The 15,202-nt window shown below is 49.1% G+C and overlaps 6 protein-coding genes across 7 annotated transcripts in view; 5 read left to right on the top strand and 1 right to left on the bottom strand.

Annotated features, from left to right (window-relative positions):
* The window catches only part of Pmar_PMAR003484 (90kDa heat-shock protein, putative), a gene marked incomplete at both ends in the record, with an annotated part of 981 nt that extends 810 nt beyond the window's left edge, over nucleotides 1-171 (bottom strand). Inside the window, one exon of the mRNA XM_002784179.1 lies at nucleotides 167-171. Within this exon, the coding sequence (XP_002784225.1) occupies nucleotides 167-171 (5 nt within the window). The remainder of the gene's footprint in view (nucleotides 1-166) is intronic.
* The window catches only part of Pmar_PMAR003485 (nexus protein 2, putative), a gene marked incomplete at both ends in the record, with an annotated part of 8,026 nt that extends 5,963 nt beyond the window's left edge, over nucleotides 1-2,063 (top strand). The window contains 7 exons of the mRNA XM_002784180.1: nucleotides 1,243-1,322; nucleotides 1,370-1,463; nucleotides 1,510-1,591; nucleotides 1,645-1,713; nucleotides 1,769-1,835; nucleotides 1,879-1,935; nucleotides 1,983-2,063. Coding sequence (XP_002784226.1) covers nucleotides 1,243-1,322; nucleotides 1,370-1,463; nucleotides 1,510-1,591; nucleotides 1,645-1,713; nucleotides 1,769-1,835; nucleotides 1,879-1,935; nucleotides 1,983-2,063 — 530 coding nt within the window. The remainder of the gene's footprint in view (nucleotides 1-1,242; nucleotides 1,323-1,369; nucleotides 1,464-1,509; nucleotides 1,592-1,644; nucleotides 1,714-1,768; nucleotides 1,836-1,878; nucleotides 1,936-1,982) is intronic.
* A 1,996-nt stretch (nucleotides 2,064-4,059) lies between these two features.
* Pmar_PMAR003482 (hypothetical protein) lies at nucleotides 4,060-4,427 on the top strand (the record flags this gene model as incomplete). Its single annotated transcript, XM_002784178.1, has 2 exons — nucleotides 4,060-4,181; nucleotides 4,259-4,427. The coding sequence occupies 2 exons, from the start codon at nucleotides 4,060-4,062 to the stop codon at nucleotides 4,425-4,427; spliced, it is 291 nt and encodes a 96-aa protein (XP_002784224.1).
* Nucleotides 4,428-5,636: 1,209 nt separating this feature from the next.
* On the top strand, nucleotides 5,637-6,628 carry Pmar_PMAR003481 (conserved hypothetical protein; the record flags this gene model as incomplete). The annotated part of the gene is made up of 5 exons (XM_002784177.1): nucleotides 5,637-5,750; nucleotides 5,939-6,255; nucleotides 6,302-6,388; nucleotides 6,442-6,533; nucleotides 6,564-6,628. The coding sequence occupies 5 exons, from the start codon at nucleotides 5,637-5,639 to the stop codon at nucleotides 6,626-6,628; spliced, it is 675 nt and encodes a 224-aa protein (XP_002784223.1).
* A 1,057-nt stretch (nucleotides 6,629-7,685) lies between these two features.
* Nucleotides 7,686-8,810, top strand: Pmar_PMAR003480 (hypothetical protein). Of its 2 annotated transcripts, none has more exons than XM_002784176.1 (6): nucleotides 7,686-7,848; nucleotides 7,896-8,009; nucleotides 8,061-8,224; nucleotides 8,267-8,393; nucleotides 8,462-8,564; nucleotides 8,617-8,810. In XM_002784176.1, the coding sequence occupies exons 1-6, from the start codon at nucleotides 7,706-7,708 to the stop codon at nucleotides 8,626-8,628; spliced, it is 663 nt and encodes a 220-aa protein (XP_002784222.1). In that variant the 5' UTR covers nucleotides 7,686-7,705; the 3' UTR covers nucleotides 8,629-8,810. The 2 variants fall into 2 exon arrangements, with proteins under 2 accessions (XP_002784222.1, XP_002784221.1); XM_002784175.1 differs by having other exon boundaries at nucleotides 7,694-7,844; nucleotides 7,892-8,009.
* A 1,985-nt stretch (nucleotides 8,811-10,795) lies between these two features.
* Pmar_PMAR003479 (m-phase inducer phosphatase, putative) overlaps nucleotides 10,796-15,202 on the top strand; it is a gene marked incomplete at both ends in the record, with an annotated part of 5,131 nt that continues 724 nt past the window's right edge. The window contains 7 exons of the mRNA XM_002784174.1: nucleotides 10,796-11,797; nucleotides 11,839-11,930; nucleotides 11,974-12,061; nucleotides 12,107-12,212; nucleotides 12,344-12,436; nucleotides 13,939-14,050; nucleotides 14,091-14,270. Coding sequence (XP_002784220.1) covers nucleotides 10,796-11,797; nucleotides 11,839-11,930; nucleotides 11,974-12,061; nucleotides 12,107-12,212; nucleotides 12,344-12,436; nucleotides 13,939-14,050; nucleotides 14,091-14,270 — 1,673 coding nt within the window. The remainder of the gene's footprint in view (nucleotides 11,798-11,838; nucleotides 11,931-11,973; nucleotides 12,062-12,106; nucleotides 12,213-12,343; nucleotides 12,437-13,938; nucleotides 14,051-14,090; nucleotides 14,271-15,202) is intronic.

Below are 15,202 nucleotides of genomic sequence, written 5' to 3'. Positions count from 1 at the left end.
CCTGTGAGGAACGCACGTAGGGGCGTCACGGAATTTCCGTGACGGAAAGCGTTACGGAAAAAGATGCCATAAGCGAAATATATTCCCCCGTACTTCGGAAAGCATCCTCTTGCCTCTAACCGATCAGCAAATCCCTATCATGTGGTTCACCGCCGGGACTCTTCACCTCATCGTTATGGCTCAGACTATCGTCACAGGATCGGGACGAGATGATCAACTGGTGAATATCGACCAGGCCTTCCAAGACTTCATGAGAGGGTGAGATGCTCCGTTCCCTTCAGCCTCTAGCTCATCCATCGCCTATCGCAATTTTTGAGACGAATGAGCAGTACCAAGTTGCAAAGGCTCCTTTTTCACAAAGCGTGATAGAGATTGAGGAATTGAGAGCGAGTGGTGAGCGATACAAGCTTCTGTTCTTTCATGCTCATTATTCAGACGATACAACTCACGAGGTCGGCCTCAATGAATATGCCGATTTACCGTCTGAAGTATTCGATAAAGTGTTCCAGTGGGCTACAGACCCGCCGTTCAAAGAAAACCTGCGCTCAGTCACTGCGACTTGTACGATCACCTCGCTCTTGCTTCACTGAAGCAGAATGATTCTCTCAGATCCATAAGACGAAATAGCAGCTTCTCCCCCGTCGGTTGACCGAGAAGCCGCTGGTGCTTCGGCTCCGAGCAGGGATCAATTGACTTGGCTGGACAAATGTGCCGCTTGTTATGCCATCGGCCCTACAGGTAAGCCTCCGATGGCTTTCCATACTTATTTAGAGGAGACTTTGGTGCCGATCATCATCACAACCGTCGGTTCCTCTTCAGCCGTTGTGCTGAAGAAACACGGACCCGCATTGCTCAAGTGGTTTCGTTCTCAGTTCAACATATATGCACTATCATGTAACTCGACCAGAGGTAAATAATCCTCAGGGGGAAGATAAAGATGCAAAACGAATACAGCTAGGAAGGTCTGGGACGGGGAAAAAGCTTTGTGTTTACTTGTGTGATATTGCAGATTCCCCTCTCACAAAAGTCAGCGGACAAAAACAGTAGCAACAGAGAGTGTCAACATTGTTAGAACCCGAATCTTCTGGGCGGCCTTATCCATCGGCCTGCTCTGGTCCTTACCGCCGATTGATTGCTTCCGGCATCATTGTTCCGGCTGCTTGGAGCTGTCCTTGATGCAGTTGTAGACATAGATGACGGAACCAGTGGTGTGGTCGAAGGAACGCTACCGGTAGGGGAAAGATGATAAGCAAGATGGCTTTGGTCGTGAGGACTGGCCTGATGGAGCTACGTATGAAGGAGAGTACAAGAACGGCAAGAAGGTTGGTGAATTAGGTTGCTACTATCGGTTTTACTGTGTACTCTTTAGGATGGCCATGGACGATTCTCCTGGACGGATAACTCTGTTTATGAGGGCTCTTTTGTAAACAATGACATAGAAGGCTATGGAACCTATAGTTGGGGTACTATAACTATCGCTTGAGGCAAACCTACGATGTTGTTCGTAAGGTGATGGCCGCAAGTATGAAGGTGAATGGAAAGACAATCGTATGCACGGCAAGGGAACATTCATCTGGGTCGATGGACGGAAGTAGCATCACTCTGATTGTGAGTATCTTTACCTTGGCACTACTCACATGTTAGATATGAAGGACAGTACGTGAATGACCAGAAGGACGGTCAAGGCGTATTCACATGGCCGGATGGGCGCCGGTAAGGTTAGTGACTATCATTGTTGGTTCTTTCATGTTGGCTCTTCCTCGCTAAGATATGAAGGAGGCTGGAAGGCCGGCAAGCAGAATGGACGTGGCATCTATCGAACGGCTAAGGGAGAGGTAATTTCTTGTGATACCCAAAACTGTTGAAGTTCCGGTTCAGGTTCGAGAAGGCGAGTGGGACGACGGTCACAGAGTGCGCTGGCTAGGACCTCCTCATGTATTGCCTTGATGAGTTATCGTTAGTAAATAGTGATGTCAATTTAGGCCGCTGAAACCACCGAGGCCGAGGCCCCTAAGGATACCTCTGCTGTAGCAGCAGCAGCTGATGACACTCAGCAGCAATAGTGAAGCAGGCTATGTAGATCCGTAACGACTGAGGTATGTTAACTAGACTTCACCTTCCGCGACATCACTACTACCAGGAGTATCAACACTTGAATGCAATCCTCTGCAATGCTGCTGTACTCATTACTACCAACACTAAAATTATACTGGTTTATTTTTCTCTACTTACCGTTGCAATGGTTTGCACTTGAGCTACTCCTGCGATGATAGTCGCCCACGGGGGTGGTGATGGCGTGGCCTTCTTTTACGTCGCATAAGTGTTATTATTTCCGCGATGAGAACGACTGCCAAAAGCAGCTATGATGAATATTGTCAATACTGTCGCTATGTGCTGCAAACATTCATTGTTTTGTGTTTGGGTAGTAGGGGTTGCTCGAAATTCGAGTTGGGTACCAGTTCTCTTTGAAAGCCAGGATTATGAAAAGATAGTACTGGTATATGTCGGGGTGTACGAGGGTTGTCTTGGATGATGTTTTCTGGAGAGACATTGGTGGTGGATTTGCCAGATATGCGTGCTACCGCGAGAGGAAGAAATCTACGGCGCATACCCCGAGGGCCTGGGTCAAGGCCGACGACCTTTCTAAAGCATGGCCAGCACCAGGACTCGCGGTCTACGGCTACAAGGCTCGATAGGCTTTACCGAACCTAAATCTATTCCGTAGTAATCTATTGAATAGAGTCGAACAAGGCAATCAGTACATGAGAGTATCCCGGCTTTGTTAGCTATGTGGATTGATCGAAAGTAGTGGAGACGCCGTAGTCTCTACATGGTTTTTATCCACTATCATACGAGTACCGTATCAGTAAGATATGGCACTGTCGGATTCTGAAGAGATCAGCAAGAGTACTAGACGAATGACGTCCAGCGGATCAAATTCAGATACTTGTAGACTTGCGTCACCTTACACTTACTCAACTACTACATCATCATGATACGAGAATATCGATTCCATGATTCCCGCAACCATCCTCAAGCTAATGTTGGTAGTAACATTCCTTATATAGGGCACCGTCGATGCAGTGTACGAATATGATGCGCGAGTTTCCACATCGTCGACAAGAGAGTTGACCGATGCAGCGGGGCATTACACCATAGTTTTACACTTGTTAGTAGCGTCTGGCCATTTTCCCACGTAATAGGGTAGAATCCTCTCAGATTGTACATTGGAAACATATAATAGTATACATCTTCCCAACCTTTATTCCACCATTAAAAACATTTGTAGTCGATCATGTTAAATACCAATGTAGTCGATCATGAGAAGGACTCGCCCATGCTATCCTCCTCAGCAGATGATGTAATACCCTAGTTTCGCTACTGTTAGATTGTCATCTAGTCAAATTTCTGAGGATCATATCATATCTTTCAATACTATTCCGGTGACTCTCCTTTTAGCTCAGCGCATAGGATACTGATACTGTGGACAGTGCGGGTTAAATTGAATGCTTTAGCGTGTCCGATGCCGAGGCGACTCGGAGGGGTAATGCCGCTCGTGATTGAAAGATTTTCCCAATCACACGAGTCTCCAACTGACTTGATTTCTATTACGCCTTAGTGACATATTACCTGAAAATACCGCCGGTATTTTCAGCAGCTGGTTCCCACTCTGTTTGCTGAAGTGTTGCATCGTTGATCCAGGCCCCGGAGACAGGGATAACCCCACATGAGGACTCCGGCAGTGCCGCTCTCTGGCAGTCTGGGATGGCCTCGGATGCGCTATCGAACGGTATTTTTTCAGCTGCCTTGTTTCCTCATGGCCACGTGTTAGAAAATCTGTAGGAAGTCTCGACGGCTATAGTCGTGTGTTGTTTGGTGGCCCTTCATTAGCCGTCTCGAAGCAAGATAGTAACACTTACGCATCGGGCGAATACAGTTATTATATATCGACAAATGCTTAGCTTATTCGTCATTCTCTCGGGGGTTCAGCAATCGCTTGTATGACCAGATGCAATCTCGTTGTTAGTCTTGCCGTTCTAATCAGCTTGTCGTGTAAGGATGTCCAACGTCAACGTACTGTCTAATCTGGGTGGGTTAATTTTCAACGAAGTCGTCACCAAAGATCTTAAAAGGCAGTGCAGCAAGCCTCTGCTGAATTCCACGAAGAAGGAAGGCAATTGGTAGTAGTAGTAGGTATAGGAGAGCGTCTCATCGCTGCTGCTCGAGTTAAGAGTTCTACCGCTGCATGGCTTGACAGGTTCTCTAGTGGTGGGGAGGACTTTGACTGTACGTACAAGGCCCAGGAGCCGAAGCCTCTGACCATCAGCTGCTTCAAGATGTCCGAGAGGAGTGGACGAGTTAAGTTAGTCGATACGTCTAACGCTCGTAATACGCTACCTAGTGAGACTCCGATCCTACTTCTATGAAAAGGCACGGGCGGCAAGTCCTTGATCCCAAGTAATCCTTATGCACACGGCCAAGTTCGGAAGCGGCGGTCAAGAGCACGAAGAGAAGCTAAGGAAGGCGCTTTACCCAAGCTGTTGAGTGTATGGTTGGTAATTACTGCGTGCGTGCGTACTGTTCTTCGCAGCATTTGTGTGTGAAGGAGCTGGAGCAACTCAGAGGTGTAGTACCTCCGCCTCGGAAGAATTTGAGCCGCATAGGCGAGCTTGATTCATGGCCTGCCTGGGATCGATCGCTTCGCTTCAACTCGGGCTGAGGACGCCGCTCTTTGATCATGTTGCAAGTGGTTGCCTATTCTCATTGATTGCTGTTGTTGTTATCTGCACTTTATTGCGTTGTACAGTACTCAAATGGCGTCGTAATGGTAGTAGTTAAGAACTCTAGTGAATCAGAATCCATGAATCCGGGAAGAAGGGTCTGGATCTTCTAGAGAAGCACTAAGAGGGAATGTGAAGGTGTCGGTCCTGGAGCCGAACAAACGTTAATGATACCGTAAGCTTTCCAAGGAGTATATATGACCTTCCGAGTTGGTTACTCGCGCTGTGCTTCACGTTAATGCCTACCAACGGTATGGAGAGCGGCGCTCGAGCGTCTGTGCAGTACTTTATCGAGGAGGTAGGAACGCCAATCTAAGATCGAACATGACCAGAGAGCATTCAGATGTTATTCAGTTTATGCCTCGCGTTTTTTTTCACGCATTTACCAACCAGCGAGTGAAAGTCTCGCTCTGGAGAACCCCGAAAGATGTGGCCTTCAGAAGGACACTGTGTAGAGATCGTCCCTGTTTTGCGAATATCTGTCTCCGAATTTTGTTCTAGCTGTGTCATTTCAGCGTGACGCTAGGGCACTTATATATAGGATTTTGCAATGTAAGTGGTACTCATAAACCTACTACTTCTATCTACTACAAGTATACTGGGTTCGGCTTAATTCACTACACTGTGGGGATCGCATAGCCATACCCTCTGAGAACTCCAAGGGACCACTCCCCTACTATGCGTCTCTCACAGAGGATAGAGCCGGCGCGCCGCAGCTCTCCATGTGTTCAGCCAGATAATATTGCCAGCTCGAAAATATTCCTCGCCACAACGCGTAGTATGGTTATTTTCTACTCGCCGTTGGTGGACAGCAGCTAGTCTTGAGAGGAATAAGTAGTGATGGTCCGGCCCTGCATGTCAGCCGAGCTCAACTTCGATGATGGATGGCAGAACAGAATACTGCGGATCTGGGATGAACTGGCCCAGGATAAGACGGGACCATTCAGGTCAACCTTGGCAGGATATCGAGTAAGTGCCATAGCCACTCGAATGGAATATGAACCAGTATGAAGTAGCATAGCGAAATTCTGAGTTCAATTGACATCCTTTCGAATGCAGCAGTACAGAGCTGGGGTCTTTATCGCTCTTATCACACTAGTGGAAGGATACGCTTGCTCTGATATATGCTCTCCAGACGAGGGATGGTATCATTGTAGGTAAGTTCGATCGGTGGCTCGCGACACTTCTTCAAGGGCATCCATCTCTTGCGGACTGACAGGAAACGGAAGACGAAGCATGAAGGAAACAGAGAACGGGCTACGTGCGAGTGTTTAACTCAGCGTCCCTTCGCTGTGGAGGACTTCAATTTCACCCACGTCCGTGACGATGAAATCATAGGTAAGTTCCCTGCTAGTGGCTTTCGTCCATATCCTAGGTCAGGGACTTTCGGTGTCGGAGCTCACGCTCTTCTCGTTAATGTATCCCCTCTCGCGTACGGTCATTGCCTTTTATGTCCGGATCACAAGGCCTGCAGGTGACTTGGGAGGCTGCCACCGTCTGGCAAGTGAGCCTTCTCATAGGCCGCAGGTTCTCTCCCTGGATGCGCTGAAGCTCGCTGTAGCTTTTGCACGGGCCTCAGATGCTGATAGAGGCGATATGAAAGTGATGTAGGACTCCTGGGCGCATCTACACTTCACGGCTCACAGTTTACAGGAATCAGGTTCAACTCTCTAGGAGCCTGGGCAAGCGTGAATCATCTGCACTTCCATGTTTTCTGGCCATCGGGGCGGCAGGATCTCGACTCCTCCACCGGTCAGTTGCCTGCTTGCTATCTATTGGCAGGACTTACCCCACTTCAGTATCACTCGACACAGCAGAGCGTGTTCTGGACTCTGGAGGGCGCATGATTCCGCTGTACAGTCATCCTTATGGTCGTATGCCGATCGAAATGGCCGAGCCCGAGCGTATTCTCGCTACCACGGCATCACTCCAGCTTGAAGAATTAGATTATCCTGTGAGGCGCGATGGGAGCGGCTTCTTCATGATTTCCCGGTACATTCAACAGGCCTTCACTTTCCGCCTAAAAACCCTCCTCGAAGGAGACAGCGAGAATCCGATGGCGACTGGGTTGTGGTCTGTCGTATCAGTACTGTTGGAACTAGACATACCACACAACATACTCATTTGCCAAAGGTGACCCCATTTGCCGTCGAGGGATCGGGGACCCCTTCAGTGTGGGAAAATATGCACACGTGTAACACGTGACGTGTTAGTGACAACATGGAAATTCTGAGGAAATTTTCGCCGTTTTCTCTATTATACTCGTATCGTACTTTGTGTGTGAACTTCTATGAATAGTGTGGAAACTCGTGAGCTCAGCTGAGGAAAGCGAACACGTATTCCAACCCTGGATCTCCTTTGTAGAGGGGAAGTCGCCTTCGTCACACCTCGGCAGCCGCAGATGATGAGTTTTATCGATGAGCATGCACCAGAAGGTGGTGGACTGCACATAGCGTGTGCGGAACTCGGCGGATATATCATCTGTTTCGATCAAGACACGTAGGCACCATTGACACTATCTTATAGCTCCTTTGAGTAGGTATGACCGGTTGACGGAGAATGATGTCTGCCGGATATTCCATCGAGACTTGGACGTCTCGAACGTCGACATGATCATGAAGGTGACGGCGACTTTCACGCACTCTGGGGTGTAGATTGGATATGGACAGTTTAGTGGGGTGTAACTGATATATTACCAATGCTTAGGGCATACTTATGATGTTTGAGCATAGCCGAGCTGCGTTAGTCGTCGTTCGAAGGTGTTAGGACTCCTCACCTGTCAGGTGACACCTGAGGTCTTTCTTCAAGTGGTGGCGAATCATATGCGCGTGCGTGCAGGGGATCTAGTGCACACGTACACATGTTAGTGCATGAGAAATGCTGCTAGCTGCGGTGTCGGTATTAGGGTTGTTTCCTGTGGCTCTATGGCTGATCAAACAGCTACCAACAACCAGCTGGAAAGCATGCGGCGTGCTATCCTACACCTCCAGCAAGAGAATAGGCTCCTCAAGGACCAGCTGCATCGAACCTGTTCGTCCTCCACAGCAAGCTCGGCACATGGCGGTAAGTAGGTATAGTTAATCCCATCAAACTATTCGTATCCTCTTCAGCTAGCGAGCCTTCTGATCCGCCATTCGACCTGCGAAGGAGGAGTTTGGAACTGCTTACCGAACTGGACACCCTCGAGAAGCAACAACAATCTACTAACGATAGGTTGGTCAACCACAGGTGAGAACTCGCCGGATTCTTATGTGATCTTGACATACTCTTCATGCTCAGGATATCTGGCATTAAAGCTATCCTAGCTAGGCATCAGTCTATGGACGAGTCAGACACTGTGATTCACGAGCTTGCTCAAAGGAGGTCATCGATCAAGAACTCTTCGAATGGGGCTGAGGATGATGATGATGATGATGATGATGATGATGAGAAGGAAGAGGAGGGTAACTCTGATTACACTTGGGAGTTTGCTATCTATTTTGCAGATGACGTCTCGGGTGATCACGAAGAACCCAGGTTTGATATGAGGAGGCTATCAAGTGATCTTGAGTCCGAAATACAGGCTCTGAGAGCTCTCAGTGAGAGCACCAAAGACCGCCTCATCAATCAGAGGTGGGCCCTTATCGAGCGCCGAGTGCTTCGTAAGATAGACTCTGGGGTAAAGTGGCGTCTTGCCTCAGGCTCACCAGCTGCGAGCAAGTTCTGGCCAGACAACAGGAAATCGAGGACTTCGTCAAGAATGGTCATCCGAAGGGCTGCTTTCTCACTAAGCCGATTATGAATGTAACGGTGGCCTCGATCGAACATTTACTGAGCAAGGAATCTCATTATTCAGGTTCATTCGTAGATGCTAGACTAGAAAACTAAAACTACTCGCAAATCAAGGATTCTATCTTGAAGATTTTGCGAACAGCGAATCTCCGCCAGTCTAGCTGGGAAACACGTCCCGTATAAATTTCATAACTTCACCGGTATCAGTGACTGTGGTTTAGCCATCGAGTTCTTCCCATTAAGGATTTTCAATATTACAGAGGGCCTGCTCGTGTTGCGTTCGCGTCACGTGAGCTAATCCATGTTCCGCTTGACGATTCTTCCCATATCTCATGTATAAGATTGCACAGTGTTGTCCTTGACTACTCCTAGACTCGCCTGTATGCCGGGATAGAGGCGCTCTCGTTCTCTGTTGCCTCGCGTGTAGTGTATTGTGGCGGAAGCTGCGAATCCACGTCCGGTCTCCTATCCCTCGACGACTCCTGATAGAGTAAGTCATCCCGAATCGTCCGTCGTAGCATTGATTTGATCGTGTACCGCCCTGTTACTGCATCGATGTTACCCACACGCCTTTTGTTTGCCTACACTATGCATGGTTACATGTCCCTCTGCTACGATTTGGTCTAACGCGGAGTTCTCCCAGGTTCAACCCCCAGGCGAGATATCTATTGGTCATCAAAGTCGGTGAACTCCGTCGCGCATGTCATCGCAACTCGTGGCATATATCATTATCGCCGCCATTCTCGAAGTTGCGTCACGCGCCACGAAATTATGATTAATACTCCGAAAAAAAGCATCGACGTCAGCTTTGGCTCCAGTTATCCTCCAGTTCAACTGAACATTTATACATATCTATGAAATTATCAAGAGGGTTAGTCGACTAGGTGGTGTGGAGAGGACCAAAGGCTCGCAGCCCCTCCCCCCCTAAGCAGATGCGCGATTTACTGGTGCGGTACGAGCGGCTCACATCTCGGACGGTCCGCCTCCTGACCAAGTCCACTATCTGTCAGTTACCAAGGACTTCCTCTTAGGGTACTTGGACTATTGGGGTGAGGGACCAAGCACACTCGCCGACTCTTACCACTTGTGCGACAGTTGACCCTAGCCTCGTGCGAGACTTTGATTGATCCTACAAGCACGCTGTGGTTCTTGAGGATAGCACGCGGTAGCGATTCCCTACTAGGGATCCCCAGTCGTGACCTCCTGAGCCGAGCCTACGTTGAGTGGTCGAGCCTACGTGGACGGACAATACCTTAAAACCACTGAGTAGGTTTATAGTATAGTCTGCGTAGTTACTATTCGGGGTAGTATAATCGCCTTCACTACTGATGGTACTATACCTACAGGTAGTGTGCACATAAAGGGCCGAGTCCAGCTTTTTTTTCTGCATATGATAGGGAGCCCCGCATACTTCGTGTTCAGTAGGTTGTCAATTCCCACATTGCGGGAGGATAACGTTGTAGTAGTAGTACTGTCAATGCCATCATCCATGGACGTTGGGCGGCTCGTGTACGATGGGGGACTACTCGCGTTTGATGAAGATGACGATGGCCTTGCATGTTGGGGCTCGGTGGTAGTATCCTCTAACACTCCACGTGCTCCACTGCGGAATGGTCTTCTTCATCATGCACATCTAAATAGTTGTCCCCGCCTTATCCCTTCTTACCTTTTTCATCTCCCTCAGTCCCCTCCTAAAGTGACAGTGGATGAGATACCACCCAGGTAGGATAGTTATAGACTGCGTTCGCCTTAGTGCTGATCGCTCGAGCATTAGGCCCGAAACTAACTCCTGGAGAAGTAGTAGTAGCTCGATCAGTGCACTACTAGTCCCCTCATGTTGCGATACCGCGCAAAGGGATGGTGTAGGATGTAGGCGATTAGACTCACCAACAGGGCTAATGTCCGCTTGTCAGTGCTGGAAGAACGGCCTATGCGGAAGGCCCTAGCAGGGCTGTGTTGTCATCAGCCTATCGTGATGGTGTTCGAGATCAACGGCAAACAGGGAGTAGATGAGCATCTACCCAGAGAGGTGTGGCCGTGTGTAATGAATTCTTGGAGGAGCTAGTGCTTAGGATCAACAATTATGGCTGAACATTTTGCTATTGGAGAATGCTGCCGCGAGTGTTGGTCGAGGGGCGATGGTCTTCGACACACAGGAGCGGCCCCTTTTCAATGTGGAGGAGGTCTCGAGTCGAGGGAAATACTCATCTAGTCGGACTACCTTCACATTGCCGCAGCCGTTGATGCCTGCTCTGGACTGGCCAGAATTCCACAACGGTGTTGCCTTTGGCCTTGCTATGAGGCCACCGTGTGAAAGGAAAGCGGACAGGGAGTGGTTTGTACGGAATATGAGCTGTCGAAGACCAGCAGATGACAATAGTTTTCGGAGGGCTGGTCTTCTGTTGGGCCTAGGCTTGCGGGGCTATATGAAGCCCGACGTTTTCCGTCCAGATGACTGGCTGGTCGAACTTGGTATGGGTAACTGTGCGGTGATATGTGCTGTTCTACTAGGGGTGTCGGCCTCCAACATAGGCTCTGAATATGGGAAGGCTCGTAAGCTGTGTTATCTTCATACGCCTGCCTTGTCGGGCCAGAGCAAGCAGTCTACAGGTAGTGCCGTACAAGTGCTGTTGGAGTGCTGTGGTGTGGTCTCGCTTGGTTTACTGCATTATAACTCTGGCCATGTCACTTTGGCGACCTGCCTATTGAAGAACCTGCGTAATCTGGGTAGCATCACTGGTGGATCGGATGAGTGTGGTGTTGGCTTGAGGCCAGCTTATGGTCTCTCCCTGGGAGTCGCTCTTGGTCTCACCTTTGCAGACCGGCCCTTACCTTGCAGCCTTAAGGACGAGGTCATAGCCTGCAGCATGGACATGGATGCGTCTCTGCCCGCGTTTGTCGCTTTGGGCCTCATATACCTTGGCACTCGAGACGCCTCTATTTGTGAGGTCCTACAGTTGCCTCGTACTCGGTATCAACTCTGTCGCCGAAGACCCGACTGTTGGTTTGCTGTGGCTATGGCGCTCACTATGGTCCTAGGGGAGGTTCCCGAGTTGCCGTCTTGTGTCGATGGTTGTGGTGGGAAAGACGAGTCGAGTGCATTTGTGGAAGCTGAGGCCGGAATCTACATGGAGGCGGGATGCATGCTAGGACTGGCTCTGGCTAATATGGGCACTGAGGACCTCGGAGTTCGAGACACTATACTGGGCGTGTTGGACAAGATGCTCAGGATGGAGTCCTGGCAGGTATGCTGTGGAGGGCTTCACCATTGTCACTTGCTCTTCAGGAGGGTTTGCCTGAGGGTACGTCCCCTTCAGTGATAGCGAGCCATCCCCCACATGGTTGTGGACCTGATACCAAAACTCTGTTAACTTGCAGGTAGAAGAGGGCTCTTTATGGCTCTACATGCATCCACTCTCAGACTCAGCGTCCTTCTCTCAGCGGTGACTGTTATGGCTGGCACTGGCTGCACGCGCGTGGCAGCAATGATCGATCGGGTGCGGCACAAGGTGCTGTGAGGCTACACTGAGGCGACCCTTCAGTGAGCGTGCTAGGTCTTCGAGTCGACTCACACGATAACGGCCGAGGTTGAGGCTATCTATGGCACTCATCAAGCCCTGCACCTCAGCACTGGGCTGCTCTATCTAGGCTGGGGACGATGTAGGCTGAAGAACAGTCCACTTGGGAGGGCGGCCATGCTGCTATCGCTATGGCCCGGATATAGACATGATGTCAGCGATATGAAGTGATGTCCGACTTTGTGGGTGATTTTGTAGTGCTATTTTTGGCAGATACCATGTTCAACTATTCCGTCATTTGTATTGTCTGGCAGTTGAAGAGAGAGTTTAGTAGTCCCATGAGCATGGACCATTTCTGGTACATTAGTGCCACCACGACCCTAACCATTTTCAACACCTCTAGTGTTGCGTTACTATCACTCCCTCTCTGTTGATACTAGGAGTGTGAGGTTAATGCCGGTCAGCGCTTGTAAGCTGATGAGAATGGGTTGATGGATGAGATCATAGGTCCTGCAGACTCCTGCAAGGGAGGCCATGCTCGATCTCAGCTAGACAATAGGCTGTATTCGTATCAGGGGGGAGCTCGCCGGAAGAGTGTGTATCATCTTGACCATATTCTCTTACCATTGTATCATCTCAAGACGTGAAATTACAACCGTGGGTGAATCACCAGGAGGCTCACATATTAGTGAATCGAGTTAGGGCCCCGGCCAGTGAACAGCCATAGTGTGAGAACGACATCATCGTGCAAGACAGTGTTGGAATATATGTTTGCTTCCCTCAGCTGAGCTCAGGGGTTTCCTGATTGATTTTAGGAGTTTATTTACAGATATGTGTGAAAGTGTACTGAAAACAGTAAGAATTTCCCGCAATTTCCTCAGAATTTCCATATGGTCACCAACCCATGTAGCCAACCATGCGCATGTTTCTCCACACACTCGGCATCATAGCGTAGTATGCAACTTGCTGCTCACACGATGCAAGCAGCCTTTGAACGCCCCTCTAACACGGGGCGTCCAATGCAGCTGGTTAAATACGCCATTGGCGAGCTCGTGCTTGCATAAGTTGCTCTCTCCCGTACACTAACTGTCAAGTCTCCGGTCATGTCCTATTGGCGCTGATGCTGTGACATAACTAATGCGGAAGTCTCCATAACATATCATCGCTCGTGGTCTACCCAAAACTACAAGTGCTGTTGAACTCAACTATATTCTTTGTCTTTAAATGTGGATGCTTCTACCAATGCTAGGATCCACCACTTCGAACGATGCATCTACTCCCAGACTCTGGTATCTGCTCGTGGTCATGTGCCTGTTGCGTACGTAAATTGAAACCCGTATGACTGGTATTCCAGCTGTGTTTTGTAACTCGGCTGGAGTGGACTCCTTGTGAAACGGCGTTGGTGTACTGTGTCTATTCACAGCGCTATATACATGTAGTGCACGTCAGCTTGCTCATGCTAAATGCATCCGAACGGGTTCACATTGCCAAGTAGTAGCGACTGCCCGACACGGTCATTTCATGGGAAAGCTGAGGAGCTGACGGGTAACGTGTTGATGCTCCTTCACCGCCAACGCATTGACCGCTTTCCCTGCTCAGTGTCAAGCTTGATCGATGCCGACAAATCAGTGGCACACTTACCGTGTTCCAACCCATCATTGAAGATGGATGCCTTTATGCGCTCTTCTGAGCGTTTCCAAAGTTAGTGTTGTCTACGTTGCTGGACCTACGGACTCCCCTCGAGGTACATTAAATGAAGCACCAAGTCGTGGAGCCACGCCCTGTCGGTCTCTGCAAACTATCAACGTTACACCCTCGAGCAAATGTATACATCTGAATAATGTACATTCACTACTGCTTGAATTCAGGTTACACAGGGTCACTCCTTCGGTACGTCAGTACTGAGACGGTGGCTGAACTGGTACGATCAGAACAAGTCTCAGAGGAAGGCGCAATCTACATAATTGACTGTCGTTACCCGTAAGGGTGCTTGGCTCGAAGTCCCGGTAGTTGCGGCCAGATACGAGTACAATGGTGGACATATTGTGAACGCAATGAACTTCCCACCCTATGATATGGAATCTCTCAAGGAGTTTGTCTTCAACGATGTGGCCACCCGAGACCGGCGTCGAGCCATAATAATTCTTCACTGCGAGTTTTCTCAGCTTAGGGCACCCCTGGCAACTGATGCGTTGAAAAAGTAAGCGATTTGGGATTTCTGTCAAAGTACCCTCTCGTTCCGTTATGTTTCAATGCTGATGACATCAGAAGTTCCCGAGAATGTTCTCCGTCAATGTGGGTAGGCACTTGGCTCGTGTAGCAATGTGTGTACCGTCAAGCTCACTAGCAACGCTAGTCCACTTAGAGTGGGGTATAACATATGTACCACCTGTGCGTGCGTGCAATACCGAACAGCTATGGATAATCGATCAGTACTGCGCAAGATACTGTGCGCACACGACTACGCACAACAAAGGGTACTTAAGAATCACAAACTGTGGCAAACCACTCTATCAGAGCATTCGCCCTCCTGCCACAGAATGAAGAACTATAAAATTAAGCGAATAACTAGGACAAACCAGCTATCACGTACTCACTGCGGACTATCACGAGTCATGCGGCGCATGGCTCGCCTCAGGTCCTGCACATCAACTTCACCAGGCTTGCAGTGAGTCAGTCTCGAAACATGGACAACTTTGACTTCTTTATCACAAATAATCTTAGCCTTTCGAAATAGGCCGTAATCATCGTTAGGAGAAGTCGTCACCAAACCACGCGAGCTGCTGATGAATCCCAGGACTCTCCATCGCTTCTCGCTGAATGGCATATCCATAGTCTTAGTAATAATCTTATCATACTTATTCACTTGACGCATCCTCACTATGGCGCCAGGGAATAATTCATGATATGTACACGACTCGAGCAGATGTAGCAATGTGTGTACCGTCAAGCTCACTAGCAACGCTAGTCCACTTAGAGTGGGGTATAACATATGTACCACCTGTGCGTGCGTGCAATACCGAACAGCTATGGATAATCGATCAGTACTGCGCAAGATACTGTGCGCACACGACTACGCACAACAAAGGGTACTTAAGAATCACAAACTGTGGCAAACCACTCTATCAGAGC

This window comes from Perkinsus marinus, assembly GCF_000006405.1.
Source record: "Perkinsus marinus ATCC 50983 genomic scaffold scf_1104296935302, whole genome shotgun sequence".
Lineage (NCBI taxonomy): Eukaryota > Perkinsozoa > Perkinsida > Perkinsidae > Perkinsus > Perkinsus marinus.
The sequence above is the reverse complement of the archived record's forward strand: the minus strand, read 5'-3'. Positions and strand labels throughout refer to the sequence as shown.